We start from the raw sequence: 25,441 nt of genomic DNA on the forward strand, positions 1-25,441 counted from the left end.
GAGATAGGAGACACACACTTGGAGAGCGCGCGCAGGCAGGGCGAGCCCCCCCCCCCCCCGCCCCCTTCCCGAGGCTCCAGGCTGCACTTCTTGGAAGTGAAGCGGGTTTGGGGTTTTGTTTTCCTCCCCCCCCTTCCTCCACCCCTTTCCCCTCCCCCTCAGCCGTCTTTCTAGCACGCTGCCCTTTTTCATTCCCGTTTGTGTTTCAGGTGTAGAGAGGAGGAGTGAGCCGGGAGCGGGCTTTTGTCTGTAAGTATCCCCGTCCTCCCCCGGGCGGGAGCGCCGCGTTCTCTTTTGTGTGGACTCGGGGCCGTGGCTCCGGGCTGGACCCTTCTCCCACCCCGCGGAGGTCAGGCTGCTTCTGCCCTCTCATCTTCCCAGAGCCACACGTAGACCCTCCAGACATTCTGTCCGGTGGGTGCTGCTGCAGCAAGGCAAGACTTGAACTTGAGCCGCTTCCTTTTAAAAAAAAAAATGCTCAAGTTCAGAAGGAGAAATGAATTCTTTTGAGAAGGGGTGGGGTTTTGCTTGCTGGTGTGGTTCACGTTGCTCTTCTTGGCTCATTGTTAGAAACTGGTTTGTTTCTTTGCATTAAATGCTTTTGGGTGCATACTAGAGACCCCCCCCTTTGTAAAATGAATTTGTACCTTGCATCCTTCTTCTGCCTGACTCTTCAACACTACTGCAACTGAGTCTTCATGCTTTCTATCCTGCAACACTTTTTTCTGCATTTTTTTTTAAATAAAGCAGTTGAACTTGGATGGGGGGGAAAGCTACACATAAATGACTGCTTTTTTCTTGGCGAGGATAATTACATGATTTGCATGTATAACAACAGTATAAAACAACTCTAAGAGTTTATGACACCCTTTGTGAGAACTTTTCGTTTTTCCATTCATCTTCATGTTGTCATAACTTATATTAATTAACAAAAGAGCTGTGTTCTGATGGCATGAAGGTCGAGAGTGACTCACTGCAGCATGTACATTCGATCCAGGGAGAAGGGCACAATGGTATATATTTCTGACTTTTCCTCTGTGTAGATTTTTCCTTCTCTTTTTCTTTTCTTTTCTTTCTTTTTTTTTTTTAAAGCACGGAAGGTTATGTAATGCAGTGCCATTTCCAAAAATATCCACTCTGAGGCATTATACTACGGTGGAAGGCTGATCCCCATTCTGTAGCTTTGATTGCAAATATACTGCCAGTAGTATGTCTGGGAACAAAGAGAAGCCAGAAAACAATCTATTTTTATCGCTTGATTCTACTTTTAAATTGCGAAACCTTTTCAACTCCTCTAATTTAAAGATGAGCTAGCCACTTAAGAATAGCCCTGGATTGTGCAGAGCCAGGTCTGAGGGATTCCTTTGTCCCTGTTTCAACCTATGGGCCATTTGGGCAGCTTTCCAAGAGCCCCAGTGGTTTTCATCATTTGCCTGTAACTTACCTCAGCCACAAAGAGTGGTTGTTTACCTATAACCTCTATCAGGACATTTTTGTTTTTCTTTTGCTGATCTGAAACGGATGAGGCAGTGTGTCTACTATATTTAAATATATTTTGCAGGTTGGTCTCCCTGGATTGAAGAGAATAGAAGTCTAAGACTATTAAGATTCTCAAAATGGTAAGAATTGGCCACCAGAGGAAATTCTCAGTAGCTTCTTATCTGGTTTTTTTTTTTTTAAATCGCTTGTAAATATCAACCACCCACCTTCACCCTCCTCAACCCTTTATTGTTCCTACCTCATCTGACCTTTAAAAGATTTTTATCTCTAGCATGTGGGGACTGGGAAGTGTGCACTACAGCTGTTTGTGTGAATTGGATGTGGTGAATTAGATCTTTCTACTTGCAGTCATTCTGAATAGAAAACTGAAATCACTCAGAGCAAAGACTGATTGAACTCAACCAGAACTACTCTGTTCTTTAAGAAAAGTGATGCATTGTGACATGTGTGAAGGGGATGATGGTGGCAGGGCTCAAACAAAGCCATGGGTCTCAGAGTACAAATAGGCAGAACTTATCCAAAAGTTAAGGAATCTGTGTGTAACTAGTCAGCAACAGTATATGCCTTCCTTAAGAGCAAATATTTGTGAAAATATGAAATTGTAAATTATTATGTGCTGTTTGTTATAAAAAAATATATACCATTGCTTTTTACCCCTTGATTTGTAACTTTGTGTACAAGTGACATTACACATGCTTTAGAAGTGAAGCATGTTAACCTCTGAGTATAAAGATAGCCATTTCAAATAAGGGATATGACCCATAAAGAAGGCAGTGTAATATTGAGTTCTTGCTCAGTGAAGTAAAAGAGAGAATACACATTAAATCAGGTGAATATGTATATTAAACTGAAAATTTTCCTCTTGAGAAATAAGGTTGAATTTAGAAAAACAATGGAAATATATAAAGCTTTTCACTGAAGTATTCAGTACACCCTACTACAGGTGTTTATGCTTTTAAAAATATCTTTCCCACTTAAGTGTGTGATTTTCAAGTGTAGCGTTAGGGTTTTCTTTGAAGTGAGAGTAGAATTTAGTGAATCAGAATTGAATCCAATATACTCATGTTTTCTTTGAAAATATTCAAGAATAAGCTTTTAAAGGAAAAAGAAATGAATCATAGGCAATTAAATGAGTTCAGATTTCTTCTTATTAACAAGTAAAGATTTAAATTGTGTGATTGTGTGTGTGTGTGGTGTGTATTTCACCTGTTATTTAAATGACTGGGTGTCAGAATACTAACTACAGTAGGTCTGGCTTGGACCAGTCTGATAATGATTCAATTAAGAATCTTGGAGTAGAAAGACAAAGCAGGTGAAGAAGGCAAAATTAAACTAATCAATGGGCTTTGTGCAAACAGTTCCTAACTTCCTATTAAATTCCTGATTAGCTATTGTCATAGAGTAATGGGATGGTAATAAAATGTACTGCTGGAAAGCATTTTTGTTTACTTAATTCTTTTATTCTCACTAGAACACATCACCTTACCTCCTCTTGTATATATGCCAGAGTCTTCCATTCTGAGTTGCCATAGACAAACCATGAAGGCTGTATGTTGCCATTTTGTCAGATGATGATTTGACCCTGCCAAAACTAACCCTCTAGACTTGGAGTAAATATTATGTTTCTGTAGTAAAGAGTGGGTTAAGCATTATAGAAGGCAAGCATTCGTGCCAGAGACCAAAAATGAAAGTTGGAACCATTTGAATTCAGAAAAGCAAATATGAATTAATATTACATGTTTATTTCTTACAATTTGTCATTTTCTGTATGGTGGCAGAATGGCCATTCCAGTTTGTTGCTTTGGGAAGGATTTTTTACCCATGAAAAATAATCTCAGGACTCTTTGGTGATCCTTTCAGCAAGATGTCAGTCCCTTTTGGCTCAAGTCCACCGCCAGAAATGAAACCACTGACAGTTATTGTCTGTGGGTGATTCCAAGGGACTTTCTAGCAATTTTCTTACTCTGAAAGGTCTGAGCTCTTAAATCTTTGCACATATTAATGTTGCTGAAAAAAATGTTACAATTGATTTTTTAGAGGAGTGATACCAGATATATTATACCTCTTTCTTCTTTTTGGCATAATTAAGGTAATATCCTTATTTCTTTTCTTGTTAAGTCTTTTATTACTTTTCAGATCTCAGCTTACATAGAGCAAAGACTCGGCCACCTACAATAGAAATTACTGTGAGGAAACTAGGAGCTTTAACTCCTGGTCCACCTCCAGAATATACATAAGTACAGATTTCTTGTTTGTTTTCTTTTTTAAGAAACATTTTTATTTACCCAATGTAAAATACTGAAGAAGGCTTAACTTTTGTATGTGTAATGAGACCATTCCAAATACAAACTCATAATCAACAGAATCCAGTGTAAGCAATTAATGAGTAGACTCCAGCATTCTTCAGATTGTAATTCAACATCTAGATTGTCATATTCTTTAAAATGATGTTTCTTAGCAATAATTTGGAGAGATGCAGGAATTTTAGTGTGTTTTCTGCAATACATATACATATGTATATGTGTGTATGTGTGTAGGTATATATAAATGCCAAAACAGCAACAAAAATTCTACCACCTTATGTTGGGTGTATTTGCCTCTTAGGGTATAACAGCTGAGGATCATGGTGTGGAAAGTGACATCGGACTTTCACAACCCAACAGTGTTGTTACAATTATAAATTCTGAGTAGAGTTTCCTGTATCTTAGTTGAACCAATATTTTTTTCAATAACTCACTCTCCAACCTGAAATTTTCAGCTTTCTAGGAAACATGCCCACTTTTCCCCTTTTATGTTTTTGCAATGACTAGCGTCTGAAGTTTGTTGTTTTTTTTTTTTAGTTATGAGTCTGACGAGATCTTCAGCCATCTTTCATTTATATTTGGCTTTTTGCTAAATTTTAATTTACAGAACTGTTTCTTTTTAGTTTCTTATTATTGACATAGGTATTTTATGTGAAAGGTACTTGATTCAGCTACATCAACAAGAAGAAATATTCCAGAATAAGTAGCTGAGCCTGTTGAGTAGTTTGGAAACTAACTTAATCACGTGTTAAGTCCTGAATTCGAATCAGATCACCCTCCTTACTATATAGTAGACTTGCCTCCCTGGTATGTATTTTCCATAGACTTGGAGTAGCATAAGAATACATTACTTGTTATGTTTTAACAGAGGCCTAAAGAATGGAAACAATTTAAGTTCTCTTTGTGGCAGGCTGAGCTTTTGCAAAAATGGGTTGTACCATTCACGTGCTCTGTTTTCTGTATAGTCTGTGAAATGGCATTCATGAGTTTATAAGGACACTCTTTACTAATGTCTTTATTAACATAGGCTTTCTTTGTTTAAAGAAAAAGATTGGGATCTGCTGGGTTCTGTTGGTAGCCATTGTCATTGGGTTTGGAATGTAAATTGACAAATTGCTCTGGACACTGCTGATTCTGGAGAGGCTGAAGAGTATCAAGGAGGGTAACTTTATATGATCCTATCTTCTCTTTCGCCAAGCCTTCCTGTGCACAGTGAGGATTAGCAACTGTTTGGGGAACTAGGACAGTAGAGATAGTATATCTGAGTTTAATCCCAGTACAGCTTCCTCTTGAGCTATATAGATAATTCAGGTAGGAAAGGGATATAAGTACAAATCTTGGAATAAACAGCTACTCAAAGTAACATTCCATTGTAACTTGATATAATTCTTAATAAGTTAAATATAAATCACATCATTATGCATACTAAAAGAATTTCTTTTAAATCCCAAATACAAATATTTCTAAAAGAGGAAAACATGTCTAAAGTATACATTTTTGCTGAACTACATGACCACTGAGAATGTTGTATATGTAGGTATTTGGTGGGTCATGGCACGTCAGCAGTGCAGTCAGGTGCCTTGGACTATGGGGAGTCTTGGAAGGAAGTACTAAGCTTGCTTAGTCCTAGTCTTTTAGGTCATAGCCTCAAAGCCCAAGGGAAATGAAAGATTGAAATAATTATCTGAATAGTTATGCCTTTCATAAAAACCTTTTGATTCTGCCTGATTCATTTTGGTAACTTGAAATGTTACTGGAGTGAAGTAGCAGTAGAAAAGATTTACCTGAATTATCTTCACAACTCCTGTGCTGTAAGAAGAAAAGACTGGGGATAAGGAAGTCTTATCAGCAAATCCAACTGGAATATGGCAGGAGGAAATGAATCAAATGTGGTTGGACTATGTCATTTTGGCAAGTCATGATCTATTGCAAGATTCTAATTTTTAATCTGCTTCTCTGCCTTGAATTTGGAAACTGTTTAATCATTAATTGAGGTGGGGTGGGTGGTAGGAAGATAGAAGGTATATAGCTAGAAGGAACTGGGAAGGGAAAGGGAACATGACATTGTCTTCCTTCTGAGAAAGTGGTCACTGTTCCATTGGTGAATCCCAGCAAGGTCTGCAATATCTTCTGCACCACAGGGGGTTGCTTACTATGCCAGCCCCTAGAAGTAGCCCCCATGTTCCTTTCTTTGAAGCAAAGTAGGTGCTGGCATGTGCTACTCATGTCCTCACTGCCTCTCTTCTCCCAAATGTTCCTGACTACACAGACACATATATGAAAGGCACTAAACACCACCTTAGTAAGATTGTTTGCAGTTTGAGGCCTACAGGCTGGTACTCGTGTAGTCAGTAATCCAGTGACCATCTAATGTGAGTCTCACATGTAACACATACAAATTCGGAAAAATCAAGCCCAAGAGAGATTCTGGAGGAATTTTATCTCACCTTAGAAGGCACGAGCTCCAAGATCAACATGGAATAAAAGGACTAGTACTTTTAGCCCTTCTGAAATGTCTGACTTATCTGTTCATCTCTCAGCGCAAGTGACACAGGTAAGCATTACTCCGTGAATCCTTTGTGCCTTCTTCTACCTCATATTCCCAATAAGATTTTTCAACGACCGTGTGGGTACAGACCATCAGTTTCATTTCTTTGAATGAGCAGATTTGCCAGGATTATCTGAAAGAATCCTTTATTGGCAGCAATTATGGTCTATATTTTCTTAGAGGGATGAGGCTACTTGCTACTTTAAATGTGCTTCCTGAGTCCTTTGTTCTGTGCCTTTGCTTCCTTGGTTCTATAGGGAATACAGCCTCTGACAAAAATAAAGCCACTGGCTTTCAATGACCGCTACTATATAAACCACTCCAGTATACCCAGCAGGAATAATCTAGAAATATAAAACAGCTGTGTCCTCTTTTGGTTACATGCAAACTTATTTTGCATGTAACCTTGAAACAACGACCCCCTTGTAACTAAATCTCTTCCTTTATTTGGTAGCAGTTCAGGCAGGGATGCTTCCTTTCTCTCTTTCTCCACTGTGGGTAGGGTGGTGAATTCAGCGGTGGACAAGTTTTTGTCACTATGAGGAAACTTTTTGAACAGCTAGTGAAATGGTATGAGTTTCTCTTCCAGCAAAATGGAAAGACACCCAACCTTGAAGGACATGTTCTAATGGGGTTCCCGGGGTAGATCCCAGTCTGTGTAACTAGGATGATCTGCCTTCATACCTGACCAGGATCTGCCATATTCCCAGGGAACAGTGAGTGCCTAAATGCATTGTAAGTCAGTGAGCATGGGTACATGACAATCTGGCATTTCTGGCTGGAGTGGGGTGGTCTGCTTTGGGATTAGTAGCAGCCTGACTCTCTAAAGAATTGTAACCACTCAGCCCAGGAAATGAGATGATCATGTACTGATTATATTTTCACTTCTGAAAAGCCCCCCTTACTGCACTTTCTAGGTGGCTCAATGTTTGGGAGATCACAGGAAGACTTGAGTGAAATCTATATGTCCAATAAACACAACTCAGAATAAATTCTGTAATCCCTTTCACACTGTGTCAAACAGAAGATATTCGAAGAGAGTCTAGAAAGTGAGGTTGCTAAACAAATTGACACAGTCATTTTTAAAGTAGGGTCTCACCTCTCATCCAAAGCCTTGCCTGTGAAGGGACATTACATGCTAGGTTATCAGTGAGACTTTTCCAGCAGATGACAGTCTGTCTCTTGCTAGTCTGAAGCAGTGATGACAGTAGAGAGCAGAATCCTCTGGTTTCATAAGGAAGTTCAGTCTTTGAAAGTAAAATAATTGCTTTCTATTGGAAAACTTTCTCATTTAACCTTTTTCTTTACAAGTGTTATGGTTAGCTAGTTGGAACTATTTTTTAAGACCCTCACGTAAACTTCTTGATTTGGTGTTCATTCTCACTTTCTTAGAGTATTTTACACAGGGTTGCATTGGAGAAATTGGAAAAGATATTTAAAGTGCAGCCAAAGAAAGGAAGGTCTGTTTGCTCCTTTTTGGCTGAAACTGGGAACCAGAGACATTTAGTGGAAAGGAAGGGATCCTAAGCAAATAGTTGTTGCCAATAAAAATACTGAAGCAGATTCCCCAGTAGGTAATTAAAACATGGGGGAGATTCATCATGTGCACAGAAGTTTTGCTGTGGCTGGCTGCCCCTTGTTCACACATCACCATCACACACCATTGTCCTTTGATTACTGGGGCAGGTAACAGCCTTCCTAGCTGAACTGAGTTTGATATAATTCCAGCAGGGAAAAGTACCATAGTTCAGTGGTTACCCTGGGAGAAATACACAAAAGTTGTTTTGTCCAAAGTGGGTCCAGGCATTTGAGGACATTTCTATTGGGTGAACTTGGTATCTAATCTAAGGATCCCATTCTTGGACAGGAAAGAGAAATAAAGAGAAGATGCCACTTTATTGATAGTCCATAAAGCCACCTGTCAAGGAAAAACTGTAGTCAGTAGTTAAATGGGAAAAACTAAATATACTTTAAACATGACCTTAGGAGGGGCTTGGTATGAAATACTTGCTCTGAAAGGCACTGTTTCATGTCCTCCATAAAATTATCCTACTGAAAATTATCCTACAACTTACTGAAATCATTATCTGAAGGTCAATTCATGTGCACATCAGTCAGGTGGATGCTGAACCTGAGGGTATCAGTTGGTTGTGTGAGTTTGGAGGTACATGGCTGAACAGTAAGGCTAGTGCCTGTCACGTTGTAGGAATCCAGTTATCCTGGATGAGAAATGAATACTAGACTGGGAATTCACAAATGGTCTATGATGGTATGCAGCATCAATTAGAATTTCCAAGGATGAATTATAGATGAACCCTTTCCTGAATAGATGTCTTATGATTTAGTGGCTTAGATTTTTAAAAAAAAAAAACTTTTTGAAAGGAAAAAAACCCCACAAGTGTTTTCTTTGCTTCTTTGCTTTCTTTGTTCTTTGATAAGATGTTCATTCTATAGGATTGAAAAATGTCTATCAAATATCGAGTACCTAACAGTAAGTATTTCTTGATTAATTGATTGAGCAATTGATATTAAATGCCTAACTAATTCAGTTTCTATGGGATGCAAAATTCTGCTCAGATATTTTTTGATCCTTCTTAAGCACTTTCTTGGGTTTATTCTTTTTTTTTTTTTTTTTTTTTTACCCATCCTGGGCTTGAGCTCAGGGCCTGAGCAGTGTCCTTGGACTTTCTCAAGGCTCTACCACTTGAGCCTCAGCACCACTTCCAGCTTTTTTCTATGTATGTGGTACCAAGGAATCGAACCCGGGTCTTCATGCATGCTAGGCAAGCACTTTAACCACTAGGCCAAACTCCCGGCCTCTTGGGTTTACTCTTAATTGCCTAGATTTGACTTTCATAGCCTAGATGCTATAAACTTGAACTGAGTCTCCATTTCTTGCCACTCTATGGATTCTTGAGTCTAATTATACGTCATAAAATGTCTTGGCTTTTCCTATTTTTCTCTGTTCTTGATAATTGAATCTTAAATTGCTTGCTCGTGTTATCGTAGTCTGGTAGCCAAGTCTCTATATCATTTCATTTAAATCTTCATTTGAGCCTTTATCTTCTTCTTTTCCCCACATATGGGGTCTGCTTTATAAACTTTAACTTTATTTTTAGAGGCTTGACAGTCTACATTTTTGTAATAAATCCAACCCGAGAGTTAATGTAATTTGGTCTTTGTCATCATAGATACAGTTCAACTGATAAGTGAGGTGAATTTTTACGAAAGTGACCAACTGCTCTTATACCACATCTGTAGTTGTGGGTGAACATGGTTCTCGGTGTGTAATTTGAGGGCTAAATACTTGATTGTCTGCTGTTCGGTATCTACATGGTGTGAGTAATAATTGGCTTGTTACTCCATCTGCATATTTCTATTACTCTGTCCTTAGAACTGTCTGGATTTTTAATCCATTGATTCAAAATTTTCAACTACAATCAGGTGGAACTTATTTTTCTTTCTGAATTTACCTTTCTCAGGAGTGTATTTACTGCCACTGTCATCTAGTAAGTATTTACTTTCTTCCTCTTAGATAAGACAACTTTTTCCTTTTATGTAGTGTATGGTTTGTATTTCTGCATCACTAATAAAAATAAGATTTTTAGTTGTTTTTATTTTTCACATTTTTATTAGCATCAATTATTTGATGCTAATTAATCAACTAATTGATCAGGGGTGACACTTCACCATTGGAAACACATCTCCAACTTTGGTTTTTTTGCAGGTGAAGAGTCTGGCATGTTTGTCTGTCTAGCATGCCTCTGAACCCAAGATCTTCAAATGTTAAATGTCTGAATGGCTAGGATTACTTTTCAACTACTGGTGCCTGGCTAAAGAGGATTTCTAAATATTTTGGGTGTTGGTAGTGGTACTGTGGCTTGAACTTGGAAACTATTGCTTGCTAGGCCAGTGCTCCACCACTGAGCTACCCCTCCAGTTCTAGCTGTTTGTTTATAAGACTAGAATTTCAAAAGGTAAAATTATAGTGAACATGATTTCAAGTAAATTTAATGAAAGAAGATGATTAATTGAATTAATTCATGCATTGGCCATCTGAGGAGCTATTTGAGAGTTTATTTGAGGTCATATTAAAAGAATTTAGTTTCTCAGTTAAGTACTCTCTGTAATTTTTTGCAGTGATTGATAATTTGTTTTAGGCTGAAAATGTCCCTACCATAGGAAAATACTTTAAGACAAAAAACTGTGATTACCAGTGTTACTAGGGTTTAAAAGTTAGGTCCAAAGTCTTCATGATTAGTCTTGCTTTAACAGATCTAGCAATACTTGCACACTGGAGAGGAATCCTTCTGTGTTCTCCAACATTTTTTTAAGGTAAGTTGCATTAAAGGGTGGCTATTTACTGGAAACTGCAAACAGCAAATAATTTTGAGAAAATTACTCTTGACAGTAGGTGTCTGAAATCTATGTAAATGTCATCACAAGGGCACTAAGAGGAGATGCTCAGGAGCTATTTGAGGGACTGAAAATGGCCTCCAGGTTCCAGTAGGCCCTCCCGCAGATGCTTCGAGTGCCTCTGAGGAAAATATAGAGCAGATTAAACGCAGTTAGGTGGGTCTGTAGAAAGGGTGATGGGGTTTTCTTCTCCTTTTCTTCACTAGATGACCTAGGGCTACTTCCCTACCTCTCTTCCCTTCTCTAAAATGTTTAAGAGGGGGATTATGGTTCCACTTCTGGGCCCTGGTCCTGTCACCAGCACCTTACATGTATTGGTTCATTTCATCTTCCCAATAAACCCATCAGGATTAAATTAGTGCACATGCCTAAAAAGTTAAAAATCCAAAAAGTCATTTATGGGCTAGTGTTGTTTAGCTCCAGCTCAGTGGTAGAACACGAGCTGAACACATACAGGGCCCTGTGTTCATCCTCAGCAATGGGAGATGAAGAATCGACCGAAAGAACCAAAATGCTCTAATTATAATGGACTCCTAATGCATATTCTACAGGGAACTGTGGCTTCCCACAGGTTTGTCTATGTGGGTTCAACGACTCTCAGTATCACTTAGTTCTCTTCATTTTGGGAAGTGTAATTTTGATGGTTGGTCCATGGTGGTAGAAAGACTTAAGAGAAAAAGACAACAGGATTCTGAGGTCTGTGGGTGAACTCACTCAGGATTTGGGATGAAGATCTAAGTTTGCAGTATGACCTTTTTTCCATGGTAGTTAGAAGATAGGATATTCTGCAGGACACTTTGCCTCCTACTTCGGCATTTCTTCTGCAGTCACTTTTTATAGTTTTTGAAATGTCTGCTTCTTTTCTGACTCCTAATGCTGAAATGCCTTATGCCTTTGAGTGACTGGTTCCTCACTTTGGTCTTCTTTACTTCCCATGACTTTGACCGAATGTAACATCAGAGAGAAGCTTTTGTGCAGTCAGACTTTGCTGTACCCAATAGGGTTGAAAGCCTGATAGTGAATAATAGATATGTAACACATTCATTCTAATCTTACCCTATTCTTCCTATACTTGTAAGGTTTTTTTTAGGGGGGCCAGGGCAATTGACTAGTTTTCCTAGCGGAAAGGTTATCAGAAACCTCTTAGTAGTCTCATTTTGGCCTGAGCATTTATAGGATGCTGATATACATCTGGGTATTACTTTCCTTTTTATTTCAGAGGTCAAACTTCTTAGAAGGGAAGCTATATCCTCTCACAGCAGAATCCACTTTTCCTGTGAAGTTAGTGGTCTGTTCGATGCTATTTACTGTTGAAGAGATATCAGTCATTAAATAGCCAGCACAGCATGAGTCAAGCAGTGAACGATGAAATGAATTTTTCCTAAAAACTGAGGGGGTTGTAGCTACCAGAAGACAGAGCATTGATGGAAAAAGTGAATAGTTTCTTTTGGAATGAGCCTTTGTGGGGGAAAAAATAAAATAAAAAAGCAAGCAGATTTTTCTGGAAAGCATGGTCTTGTACATGTGAACATGAGAAATACTTTGGAATGTCTTGAGAGTTTTCAAAAGCAGGCTGTCTTCTCATCCACACAGATCAGAGGAGAATCCCAAATCCTAAATCTGAGGTCTAGATAAATAAGTATCCTGCTAGTCTTTGGGGCCTTAAGAAAAGGAATAGCGTTTTTGCCATTATTATTCAACATTAATGAACATTTTTCCTAAGGTTTGAATGCATGGCACAGTAACTTTTGAACAGGAAAAGGAAAAAAATACAGTCTTGGTGACTGTAATAGACTTCTAGTAGTTATTTGAAGATGGGATAGCATACCTAAAGTTATTCAAACAAGCTAACAAAAGCAAGTATGGATGTTGCTTATTAACCTTGGAATGTGCTTGGGGAAAAAAACCCTGCAGCTCCAGACTTCTAGTACTGGAAAACATTGGAAGAGCAGGTGGCTTTGCTGGTGGCTGCCATTCTGGAATTCACAACCTCAGTTTGGTGTCCTGGGCATGATTGAGAGCTTATGTTTAATTATTCATCACTTCTTTTCCTGTGCCTTAAAAGTTGGAGAAACATCATGAGCTATACTGTTTTACATTTGTTGCTTACGAATAAAAATGGTTTCATATAGTAGAATAAGGTGATCCAGACTTAGAACTCAGATGTGTTAAGTAAATATTTATTCTGGTTCTACTCCAAATAGGTAAAAAAAAGATTTTTATTAACATATTTGTTAAGGTCATGAGGGTAAGGCAAAACTTATGTTGTGCTTAAATGCCTGAAGGGCCTTTTGGCTGAAGTTAATAGGGGCTCCATTTTTTTTACTCTTTTCCTTTTATTAGTTTACTCATTTATTCATTTGTTTTTATTACTGAAGAAAATCAAACATCCTTTTATTGTGCATTCATAACCCAGAAGTTCAAATCAGAATTTTTAAAGCTGCTTTATTTTTTCTCTTTGTTCAGAAATCTCTTTTTAGATATTGTGCAATCTTTTCCCCCGAGGTTTTATTCTTGTCCTTTTCCTTCTACTTTGGGCTGTTATTAGCTGTTTGTATTTTGTTTTGTCTTTGCTGCTGAAAAAAAAAAATCACTCAGTAAAAATCAAGATTTGAAGTATTCAACTCACTTCCTTGAGTCCAGCCGCAATTTGGCTGTGAGATTATACCAGGCTGACCTCCCGTCCAGGGGAGAGTGCCTTGGCAGAAATCTGAGAATTCCTCGATCCAATGAATCCCTTTTTGGGATTGTTTTTGGAGTGGTCAGATGGACTGCTTTGGGCTAAACATACTTCTATTGGAAATGAATAAGTCTGACATCAGAGGAAGTTTGTACAACATAAACACTTGCAGCGAACCTCCGTGCTCATGAGACCTCCGTGCTCATGAGACCGCAATAAGTCATGCACTGCTTTGGCTGGCCTTGAACCTGCTCCCACACTGCCCCCCAAAACTCATGTAATGAAAGGCTTTAAAAGGTGGCCAAAAAGAAAAGTTGGATGCTATTGTTAACCTTTTGTGGCTTGCTTCTGACTCCTTTTGTTTCTCCCTTTGAAAGCCTGTGCTGTTATTCTTAGAAATCAAATTTTTAAAAGACTCAACAGCCAAACAAACAGAATGTTATGCTGTGGAGCGTAGTGACTGAGAAAGCCCCTTATGCTGACAATTAATTTCACAGGTAAACACTTTCATTTTGTTGCCAGTGAGGTTTTCATTTCCTTTTAGCTGAAGTCTCCAAATAAAATTCCACAGCTGTCAGGTTCCTCTCAAGGTGGTTTTACAGTGAGCAGAATGAATTTAGAAGGTTCTGCTGTTAAAGTGCACAGCTTGTTCCAGATACTCCAGTTCATAATGTAAAAGAATTTTCCGTCTTCAGCATTCATATCATGTTGGGCAGTAACATAATCTGTTGTATCATATGAATACAATGTTACCATTTTCTATGCCTATCACATTAACATAATATTCACTCAAAGCAAAGCAGCATGAGAACAGGTTTAACTAATTTGTGAGCTATCATTGCTTTATAGTATAGCTGTCTCCCCACTCCCTTTCCCCCTTCCCTATTTCTACATGTTAAAGACTTCTCAGGTTATGGAAACTCTGTGAATGGCAGCAGGTATTGTAGTAGAGCAGAGCCACAAAGACCAATCTTTCAAGTAGTAGGCCAGAGTGCTTTCTCTGTAATTACCCATGGTTACCAAAGCAAGCTCTGTGAGTGTGTGTGTGTGTGTGTGTGTGTGTGTGTGTGTGTGTGTGTATGCATGCACACACACATCTTTTCTTTAATTTCCAAGCCAGAAGGTGTGCCACTTTAGGCAATGCCACTTGCATTTTTTTCCAGTAAGTAAGGTTACACATCCCATCTGAGTGCACTACTGTTGTGAGAGCTTCTTGTATCTTCTCCCAGTGGCAATGTTTCATACTGTGTTTTTTTCTCTTCCTGAAGCATTTGTTGGGTTAGGTGTGTCTCTGAGGCTTTGTCTCTAGAGAGACAGTACTGTACATCATCTTTTGGCACCATCTCATTTTTCATATAATGCTGTTTAGAATTTTTTAATGATATTTGTGGTTCATTGAAAGTTTCAATTTATATTCTGCCCTCACATGGCCAGCACTACCTGGAGGCAGAGTGGCTTTTGAGGAAGAGCCTTATAGTGCTACTTCAAAGGCATTTGCACAAATGAAGTCTATGTATATATACATAAAGGCTTCTTAAATTATAGTACTGGGTTTCACAATCAAGACCAATTAGACACAATAGAACATGTATATATATGCAGGCATAGGCTGTTTAATTGGCAGAAAGATTATGAAATACAGCCTTTGCTGCACAGAGAATTAATTATGCAACTTGGACACCTGCTATCCTGGTCTGCTCTTGTAATTGCAGGGGGTGGGCACCCAGGCTTTTTAAGTCATAAAAAGGTAATGTGTATACATTCCTTGAACACAAAGAACCCCAATAAGAGTAAAATTAATGTTGCAATTATGGTCATTAACAATCAAGCCGCTCAACTTATGCTTAGATTTTTTTGAAGATATGTTTAAAGTAAAAATTATATATATATTTATATTTATAGTCTTGTATTGAATAGAGATATAACCTTTATAGACTTGTATTGAATAGAGATATAACCTTTAGTGGTCATTACCACAAAACTGACTCCTCGAAGAAACACTGATAAAACCAGTAAGTGAAAATACAAATTTAGATACCGGTAATAGATGTAATTCTAATTTTACATATTATTTAATGGAAATGATAGGAAACATGTCAAAGAACTTTTAAAATGATTTTCTATGTGGACCATGCTACTGGGAAATAAACAGAAAGTTGTAAGTGTAAAGCTTAAAATAAGTTCAGCAGTAGTCTACTTTGCATATTTTTTAGAACCTGGAATGAACTGTTTTCTTTTACCTTTTATTTTTTGAATCGAAGTACAAGCTATCAATGATAGTTCTTATCAAGAAATAATTGCCTTATAGGATTAAAAATTGAACTTAGAGCACACTTTTAATGCAGTTTGCTAGGGCTATCAGTGCCACAGGTTAGTGGCTTAAACCACAGAAACTTATTTTCTCCCAATGGAAGCTAGGGATAGAGATCAAGCCATTGGCTGGGTTTGTTTCTTTCTAGATCTCTCTGGCTGTTGACTGCTTGTGTCTGTACATATCATCCCTAGGCTCTTCTTAGGAGGACACTTTAGGTTGTTACCCATCCCAATCTTAATTACCTATGTGAAGATTTTATCTCTGACTTCAGTAGCATTCCTGGGTAACTGTGGTTATGACTATTTAAATTTTGAAGAGACTCAAGTTAGCCCATGTTTAACATTATCTGTTTAAAGTGACCTCTTAGTCACCTCTCTATGGTACCTCACCCTAACTGTAAGCTCTTAGGCAGCAGAAACTAGCCACGTGTGATCTCTCGTACCAAATGCAGTCTCTGTGCAGTGTCTGTGTCTGTAGGTTGCAGCTATTTTATGAATTCTTGGCGAACAAATGTATGGGGACTACTAAGAAATCTGGGACAGCAAAGTGATCACTTTTCAGCATTACCAATTTAAAAGGTACTGTGTCCCTGATTGTGTGCAGATGAACCAAAATAGTAGCTATAAGACATCTAGATGGGAAGATGAGGAAATGAAAATGCAATATATTCAAATGACACCTTTGGGCAGGAAAATGAATGAATATTTTTTGCTTATGACTTTCCATTCTCTGTGTCCAACACTGTAAATGAAATGAAAACTGAGGTTCTTGTGCAGGACCAAAGGTCAGGCCTGAGCCAGTTGAGAGCAAGGATAATAATTGTCAATAGATCTTTTTTTTGGCCCTTCATTTTAGGGTCTTGAAATATCACAAGCCTAAGAACAAACACAGCTGTAATGTAGATAGCATTTATTTCCAGCACTACCCAGCCTTTCCCCAAACTAACTGTACTGGTACAAACAAAACAAAACAAAAAGAAATAATCCTATGGCTTTTAATGCTGCATCTAAAGATCTACCAAAGCAGATTTTCGGGGTATAATTCACACTTCTCTGTCCTGACCATTTTTAGCTATGGTTCTGACAAAACTACAAGGCAAAGTTTATCTTTCCTGAAGAATGCAATTATTATTTTATGGCTCAAGCACATGGGAAAAAAAAAGCTTACTTAGAAATACCTTTGGCTCAACTTGTAGCCAAATTAATGTGTGTCAAAAATAAATAGGCAGGGAAAAAGCTTCCTTAATGGTGAGTTTTGCTTTCAAATGCTTATTTATATTTCCAGTTCTTTAGAGTGTGAGAGATAAAAAGCCATTGACATTTTCTTGAGAATAATAGAGGTATTGGAAAAACAAATCACTAGTATAAGTAAAAAGTTTTCTGAAAGGTAAGCTATTTGTCCTACAAACTAGAGATTGATAAATTTAGCATTGATGTTTGGAACCTAGATTTTAAATGCTGAAGCAGTACAATGCAATCACCCAAAAAAGCACAAGAAATTATATTTGGTTTTCATTGCTTCCATATGCCTACATTTTTGAATGAATTTTATTAATATTTTGATTTCTAAGGAAAATTTTTTCTCATTTAGTATTTGTAATAGTTTAAATTGTGCTTAAGACTGTTTTTTTAAGTGATTTTGAAAAGCAATCATTTTCTAGCAACCCATAGCAATTAAACTTAAAATGGATTTCAGTTTGGGGTCTCCTATGCTAAAAGCCAAATTGACATTTTTTAGGTGCTATGAATCTACATCTTGAAAAGAGCTTGAATATTTTAGAGTTTAATTTTGTTATTGTTGGTTTTTTCATCCATTTCGGGCAAATATCAGGAATGGCCACTTTTCCCAAAGCAGTGTAATTCTTCAAGAAGGAGTTTGCAGAGAGGGAACTCTTTTCAGATGAAGAAAGGTTAGGGTTGAAAGAACGCCATGGCTCAGAAAACAAAGCATCCAAAGATCCTGCAGAACAGAACAAGCTTCCAGGTGTTTAAGACCACAAAGTGGGTGAGGGCTGTGGACTGGTGCAAGTTTGAGGGAAAAGGGGTAGATGATTTGTCTTCTAGGGTAATATGAGATTAGTAGGACATGGGAAGGATCAGAGCAGGGAGCAAGTCTAGAGAATTAATGTTAGTTGCTCCCCTATCCTAGACGACGTTGATTTGAGTAAGTTGGTTATCCTTTTGAGTTTTTTTCTTGTTGATATAATGAAAATAAGACCTATTCACAGGCTTAGTTATCAGAATAAATTAAGAAATTGTGCAAAATTATTTTGTAGATAGATGTACTTTAAACAGTAGAGGTGATAAGAGCAAAGATATAACTGTCCTATTGTTCCAAAGACTGAACTAAGTTATCTACATTTCCTACCTCAGACCTCCTAACCAAATGGACTAATTGGCTCATGCAAAATTTTCAAAACCAAAAATGACACCTAGGTCTGTTTGTTAATCTATTAATAACGTGTGATTCTTGATTATTATTTGTTAAATGGTAGGCTTATCTACAAAATGTCAGGAGTCAAAACTGGAAGCATTCTTATCTAATTTCATCCCTTTCTTTGGCAGGGTTGAATTAAATATGAATTAGCTCTGACAGATGGTTGTTGGATTCCGTTTCTAACTTTTTATAAAGAGGATTTCACAGTTTTCCTCTCTAAATTCTTATAGTGAATTAACAATTCTTGTGCCAGGTTTTTCCTTATAGCTGACCTAAATCCGTAGTGTGTAATTTTAAGCCCTTTCTTCCACTGTAATCTGTCTTCCCTAGAGATGAGAAGCAGCCGGTCAGCACTCTTACACTAATCACCCCATGTGTATGTAAAGACCAGTTGCTCCATTTGCCTCCCTGCCCTTGCTCTTCTGCCCCACAGAATTCATCAACTCCTATTCCTCCAGTCATTCCTGCAGCACTTGACCAGATCCCTCCCCTTCTGTCCCATGATTGGCCTGTTCAGACAGATGGATACGGCCTATTAGAAGCCTCATGTATTTGGACAGAGTATGAATTACTTCTGCCCTTCTTCCTTTTGCTTTGTGCATAGTGTTTGATGAGTACTGGAAACCTTTCATAAACATAGAGTGTTCCAGGCATACTTGTTATGCATAGGTGGCTTTGAAAGGCCTCTTTGGCTATTCGGTGCACTCTGCCAGACATGCCATTAAGCGGCTACTTTGCCTGCTAACGATAACATTGATTGATATCTCTGCTCTATTGGAAGACATTGAGCTAAAACTCTCCCGAGTGCAATGCACATTCCAGAAGAACACTACCAATTTAGAAGAGGAAATGGGTTTCCCCAGTGCTCTAAGTTGTATTAGGGAATAAGTGATCATTGAAAAGAATTGAGCTTTTTAACCTGATACCATGTGGTTTCAGAGAGCATCTTGTTTTTAATCTGGGTATGTGTAACTCTTATGTCTCTACAGGTTTATTACCCAGAACTCTTTGTCTGGGTCAGTCAAGAACTATTTCCAGACAAGGAAATGGATGGAAATCTTCCTAAGGTAAGATCTCTAGCTACCAATTCATAAACACCATTTGCAAGCTAGAAACATAGAAAACTAAACATTTCTTTTTTCAGTAATATCTACTATACATTGTTAAAAATAATCAGTTAATATCCTACTGGGATAATCTTGTTATTAACAAGTATCTTAAAATCATAGCTTAAAGTCTGGTGGCTCTCAAAATTTATGTTAGCTTTCTGGACAAATAAATCAAAAACCAATTTTTATGTAAGAATCATAGAACCTATATGGAAAATGTGCAGTTTGTGCAGTTTGCAAATTTTAAATTTGCTTTATTGCTGGGTTGGGTTAAACAAACACAAATAAAATAACCTAAAAATTGAAAGATGGAGATAGTTTGGGACTGGGATTTTTTAAAAGTTTAAATTGATGGCATTTTTTGCCTACTAGATCGTCCAAGAAACAAAGTAAGGAATCACATAACTGCTATGTTTCCCACCCCCTAATTTTTAGGAATCCCTTTGGATAAATATGGTATTTATTATTGAGCTATTTTAATGTAGCAATTCTCTGCCTTATGGAAACTGAAAATATTTCTTTTAGATTTTAGCACCATTCTTAAAATTAATTTTAAATATAATAATCTACTAGCTTTGCCTGTAAATACCTTTGGACTTTACCTGCCAAAGTAAATATCAGTTTGACCTGAGGTAGGAGTACTGTTTTTTGCCATTGACCTGCTGATTTCACAATTAAAAGTCATAAAACTTTGATTCAGAAGTTTCACAAGGGTTATTAACTAATGGCAAAGTTTCCTCACCCCGCCAATTATGAGTAGTATTTTAAAATTTGAGAAACTCTTATTTACACTAAATGGTTTCAACAGTTCTCTGTTACTAACAGGCACAATTGGAGAGAGAGCATCAGTCAACTGGCAGATTAAACTGAAAAAAGAAACCAACAACCTTAAATCATTTTTAATCTTTTATAGAATTTCTGAAGGTCAAGGTTGAAATACTTGGTGAGAAAGTAGATGGACAAAATAGTTTGGGGCCTTCCTGAGCTAGACCTACCTGTTCTTACATGGTTGAGTGGAAGAGAGCTAAAATACTAGAGTTCTGCCACACTCTGCTCCTCCTCCACACCTTCTGCAGCGTCCGTGCCAGGGCTCAAATCAGGGACCTGTTTATGCCAAACACATTCTCTACCACTGAGGTGCAACCCCTACCATACTGAAATATATGTCCGAGACATTCTTCACTGGGTCAGATCAAGCTATGCTAACTCTGAGGCACCTGAGTGGGAAATGGGAAGACAAACTGTAGCCTTTTGCTGTTATTGTTAATGTGTACCTCATTCAGAGGTCCAAGGATCCTCTCTCTAATACTGGAAATATCAACTAGATGGGCAAGACCAGGTCAAGATCTCTAATGACATTAGTGGCCCGGGCCTGTTTTGAACTTTCAGACAGCCAGTGCAGTGCCATACCTTGCCTCCATGGAGGCATGCTCCAGAGTGAGCACACTGGCCTTCCAGAGTCATGCTTTTCACTATTTTAAGTCCTCTCCTCCACCCTTATGAGAATCACACTTCAAGCATAAGATATGTATTCCTTGCTCAGCAGTTTCCTTCGGGAAAAGCACCCCTTTGCATAAGTAGCATGAAAATCCTGTCCAGTGCACATTATTGAGAAACTAGAGACCAGGCCAGTAGTCATCAGAGGGAGGGCTAGCCATCCAGAAGTGTATCCCCTCTGGGAGGGGCAGCCTGGACTCCCCAGGGAGGCACCGGACTGTCTGCTTCCTATTCCACCCCAGCCTTCTACATCCACATATTCAGGCTCCTCTCTCTTATGAACAGCTATGTGCAGTAGTTATTTTTGCGTGAACTCCTGTAAGATGTTACTTCTGGAGAAATAAGATGTCATTGTGTCTCCCTGGTTGCTGTCAAAGTCCTACAGTGGCCTCCCTGCCTCCCTGCCTGACCTGCCACCATGGCCTTGCTGTTAGCCAGTTACTTGATTCTTTCCCATACAGCAAGTTAATTAAAGGCAGACTGGGCAGAGACTGGTTTTGATTCTGTGACCCTGTAGGCTTAATACTCTAATAGAGTACTCAATCACTCCGAACATGAATAATAAATGAAGAAATGCACGAGTGTTTGGGGGCCTCAGAAGAGAAACAAGTAGTAAAAATGTGAAATTCACATCTGAAGTACTTTCCTTTAGTTTTTCTTTCCAGAAGCCCCTCCTCAGGTTGCTTATTTTTCATGTTGGTAAAAGGTTAGTCAGCCTAGACTTGTACAGAGACAGACCAATGTGCTATCTATACACTTTGGAACAGAGTCAGTGTGAAGGCCAGCTGTGTAAAAGAATGCACTTGTTGAGTGAGAAAAATAACATTTGTGAGTGTTTGATTTTCCTTTCTTCCTGAAGAGCGACAACAGCCATTGGGGTCTTCATTTGTCCAAAACAGAGTTAGCTGTATCCTAAATCATGCTACTGGGTAAACTGAAAGTTGTGGCATTATTTTAAAGATACCCGTGGCTTTCTTTTGGCAGTCTTAGGGTTTGAACTCAGGCTCTTAAAATTACTGGGCAGATGCTTTACCTCTGAGCCATGCCTACAGCCCCTTTGCATAGGTTATTTTGAGATAGTCTCTTGCTCTTTGCCTGCACCTGGATCCTAATTTTGCTATTTCATCATTCTGGCTGCAGCTAGGATGATAAGTATTTGCTACTGCACCCAGCGTGATTTTGTTTTTAAATTTTGTGATTGTATGCCAAGATTTCAAAACCAAAAAATTATTTTCACAACTACAAGAAGCTGCTCAATATTACTATTCTTCTGGAATTTTTATGAAGCTCTTTAATGTGTATGAGTGATAAATTCTAATTTTCTGGTCTAATCCCTTTAGTATTTAATGATACCAAAATAACCTCTGAAATTACAACCTAAGACTTGAGCATTAAAGTATCTGCTGTGTGGAGCCTGGGTCCTACAAATATTGTATGCTTTCAAAGATTTTAAAACTAAAGTTAGGCACACCAGATGTGTTATACAGAAAAACCTATGCAATATAGATGGCTTCCTGAAGTTGAATTATTTCCTGCATTTAGTTCAGCTTGAAGCTGCCAGAAAATATTTATTTAGTTTCACATTGTTTGGAATTTACTAGTTTTTGAATTCTTAAGAATAAATTTAAATATGTTAATTTATAGATTACAAAGAGTTTTCCTTTAGTAAAAAGAAAAAAAGGAAATTGAAACCAGGACTTTTCAAACCACAAAAGATCATTTTTATTTTCCAAGAAGAGTGCTTATAATGAATAGTTAGTTAGCTAAGACTGTTGTTAAGTCTTGACTGTGTTCATATATGAAGAGGGCCTGCAATGTTATTTTTGAACAGCCTGGGAGCTGTCCCTGAGCTCTTCAGCTCAAGGCTAGTGCTCTGCTACCTGAGCCACAGTGCTACTTCCAGTTTTCTGGTGATTAATTGGAGAGAAGAGTCTTATGGACTTTTCTGCCTGGGATGGCTTTGAACCAGGATCCTCAGATCTCAGCCTTTTGAGTAGCAAGGATTACAGGTATGCACCACCCAGCTTGGGCACACATTTTTTTGTGTGGTGCCTTGTAACCTTTTTATTCCTTGGGCAGTGGACTCACTGTCTTACCCACTGGCCTCCTGGCTGTGGCCCTCCACGGACAGCCCCCTCCAGCATCATCAGTTACACTGAGCTTAGATGAGTCTAGTCAGAAATGCAGAACGTCAGCCAGAGGCGTAGAATAGCTCAAATCAACCCAGACTTAATGCAGTTGTCTTCCCACTGCCCTCCTCTTTTCTACTTCCTTTCCAAACACTCCCCTCCTCGGTACCTACTGGTGGGGACCACTGGGACGCATAGGAAGTGTGCTTATCAAACACACCTAGTGTTTTGAAGTGTTTTTATTGTGTGTTAGAAAACAGACTCCACAACATCCGCGTAATACAAAACTTTAAAAGAACATTGTCTATTACCACAAGCATCTAAGGACGAGCCCTTTCTCATACTAGCAATCTCACTCCAAGGAGTGCTGCCCCCTGCATGCGGCCCCATCATTCACAGAGCACTTGATGCTGTGGAGGCGACGGCAGCTCGTGTTTTCAGTGCTGCGTGTCCACAGACCTAATGTTTACATTCAGGTGGACTGTGTTTAATGTGTAAACTCGGCAAAATTGCAGGAGTTCAAGGCTGACAAGTGGGTGGGAGAAGCAAAAAATGAAAAACATGTTTTCAGAACTATGACTTAAGTTTGTCTTTGGTGTGTGTCTGTCTGTCTTGTCTGTTTATATGTGGGTCCACCGGCTTTATAGGGAAGATTTCCTGTCCCAAAGGAAGTGAACCGCAAGAAGCAAGATGAGATCAACGCTGCCCCCCTCACTCCACTGGGCAGCATCGAGCGCCACACCCCGCGTATCAGTTACCTCCACTCTTTTTAATCGTGACACCTCCATTTGTATTACCTATGGTGTATGGGTATTGATGAGGTCATGGTATCATATATGGGATTTTTTTCTGTGTAAATCATCAAGTATAAGAAGAAAGTACGGGACTCTGAGCCTTGCTTTACAGAATTTACAGTGGACAAACAGGTATCATCACACCAGTTTTTAATCATCCTGACTCAAGTGAAAACGCTCAGAATTTCACACTGTGAATCCACGTTTACAAACCCCTACAGGTGGGCCTTCAGGCCTGGTTCGCTATGACAATGTCTTCCACAACTCAAACCCCTTGCCGTGTTCACACTACCGGTCCACACTGCCTTCTCATGCACACACAGCTCCTGACTGCTTTTTTTCTTTTTCTTTTTTTTTTTTTTTTTGCAGAGGCTGAGAGTCCCCATTTTTTTTTTCATTTAGATGTAACAAACCTAGTAGTTTATGTTCATCAATTGTCTGTATATCTCTATATTTTACCCATGTACTCTTTTGATGTATAGAAGTAGTTTGAAACTCATTGTTTCCTTGTGGTAAGTGACCGAGATGCTGCCACAGGACCTGAGACACTGATGAATGGTGCTATTTTGGACTTTCAACATGCTCCTTGGCGAGGTAGCTCTGATGGAGTTATTTTTTATTTCCATGTTCTAAGAAGGTGTTGGTACTCTGTTTCCCTGAATGTTGTTCTCTAGACTGGATTGACTTGTTTCCTTGTGTCTTCAGTGTGGCTTTCTTCCTCAGTGTTGTAGGTTGGATGAATGCTACCAAGTGTGAGAGACTGCCGTCTCGCTGGCTGGCACTCACGGACAATGCAGTCACCGTAGCGGGAGCAATTGCAAAACTGTAATTTACTTACCAAATCTCTTCCTTTCCAGAGCCTCGCCTGCCTGACTTAGAGAAAGAAAAGCAATAATTTTACAGGCATTTTGGGGTGTCTCTTTGGATTCTTTTCTGTTTGACTGAATATCTGGGGGAAGGGGAAGGGTACACATTTTTAACAAAATGTCCAATGGGGGGTGGGGGGGAGAGCCAAGGCAGTGGAATTTAAGTAGGAATAATGAACATTATACACCTGATTCAAAAATTAAGTTGGAAAAAAAGTCTTGACAAGTAATTATGGTAAAAGGGAGAGCACTCTCTTTTGTCTGACAGTTTTTGATACACAAGGGGGTAGATTTTGCAATTTTGTCCTTGCTCCTGATGAAATGAATAAACAAACAAAAAAATCAGATCAGATAATACCATCTACTCATGGAATTGTTGTTGTGTTAGCCAGTCTGAAAGCCCACCTTAATTTTTATACAACTGTCTTTTAGCTCTTCCTCTGACAGGGCAGGCCTTGTTCTGATCTGTTTCTCCCTTCTGACTGTTAAACTTGATGACTGCATGCGCTACATTTCTTTGTACTTTCCTCCTTGCTCCCCCACTGGCCTGAGTTTCCCTCGTGTTCCTCTCCCCCACCCCTCTCCTTTGTTAGAATAAGTACATCAGCTGTGTAAATAGAGCAAGAAAACAGTATTCTGCATCTGTGGCATTTATGTAGAGTTGCAGTTGTGTGCTGCTGAACATGCAGGCTTTTGTAAACAATGTGATCTTTACTGATGCACTCACAAGTACCCAATGTATTTTAGCTATTTTAGTAGTATTTGTTCAATAAATATGCAAGCTGTATGATAACTGTCTCATCTGGCTGTCATTGAAGAGTCTCACTTTTTAATGCGTACACCGATTCA

At 38.6% G+C, this 25,441-nt stretch overlaps 2 protein-coding genes across 3 annotated transcripts in view; both read left to right on the top strand.

The window, feature by feature from the left end:
• Epb41l4a (erythrocyte membrane protein band 4.1 like 4A) overlaps nucleotides 1–1,584 on the top strand; it is a 773,501-nt gene extending 771,917 nt beyond the window's left edge. For both annotated transcript variants that reach the window (XR_016535219.1, XR_016535218.1), the window contains 2 exons: nucleotides 210–249; nucleotides 1,562–1,584. The gene's annotated coding sequence lies outside the window, so the exon portion shown is untranslated. The remainder of the gene's footprint in view (nucleotides 1–209; nucleotides 250–1,561) is intronic.
• On the top strand, nucleotides 221–25,385 carry Nrep (neuronal regeneration related protein). The gene is made up of 4 exons (XM_090331502.1): nucleotides 221–249; nucleotides 1,562–1,619; nucleotides 19,187–19,264; nucleotides 23,580–25,385. Exons 2-4 carry the CDS (start codon nucleotides 1,617–1,619, stop codon nucleotides 23,703–23,705), a joined length of 207 nt encoding a protein of 68 aa, XP_090187628.1. The 5' UTR covers nucleotides 221–249; nucleotides 1,562–1,616; the 3' UTR covers nucleotides 23,706–25,385.
• The last annotated feature ends 56 nt before the right edge of the window (nucleotides 25,386–25,441 follow it).

Source organism: Megascapheus bottae, chromosome 4 (assembly GCF_031878675.1).
Source record: "Megascapheus bottae isolate mThoBot1 chromosome 4, mThoBot2.hap1, whole genome shotgun sequence".
Lineage (NCBI taxonomy): Eukaryota > Metazoa > Chordata > Mammalia > Rodentia > Geomyidae > Megascapheus > Megascapheus bottae.

Bases quoted from the DNA above. Each gene is read 5' to 3' on its own strand.
- Nrep (XM_090331502.1), top strand. The intron at 19,265-23,579 runs GTAAGATCTCTA...CCGGCTTTATAG, and splicing joins TGGATGGAAATCTTCCTAAG to GGAAGATTTCCTGTCCCAAA.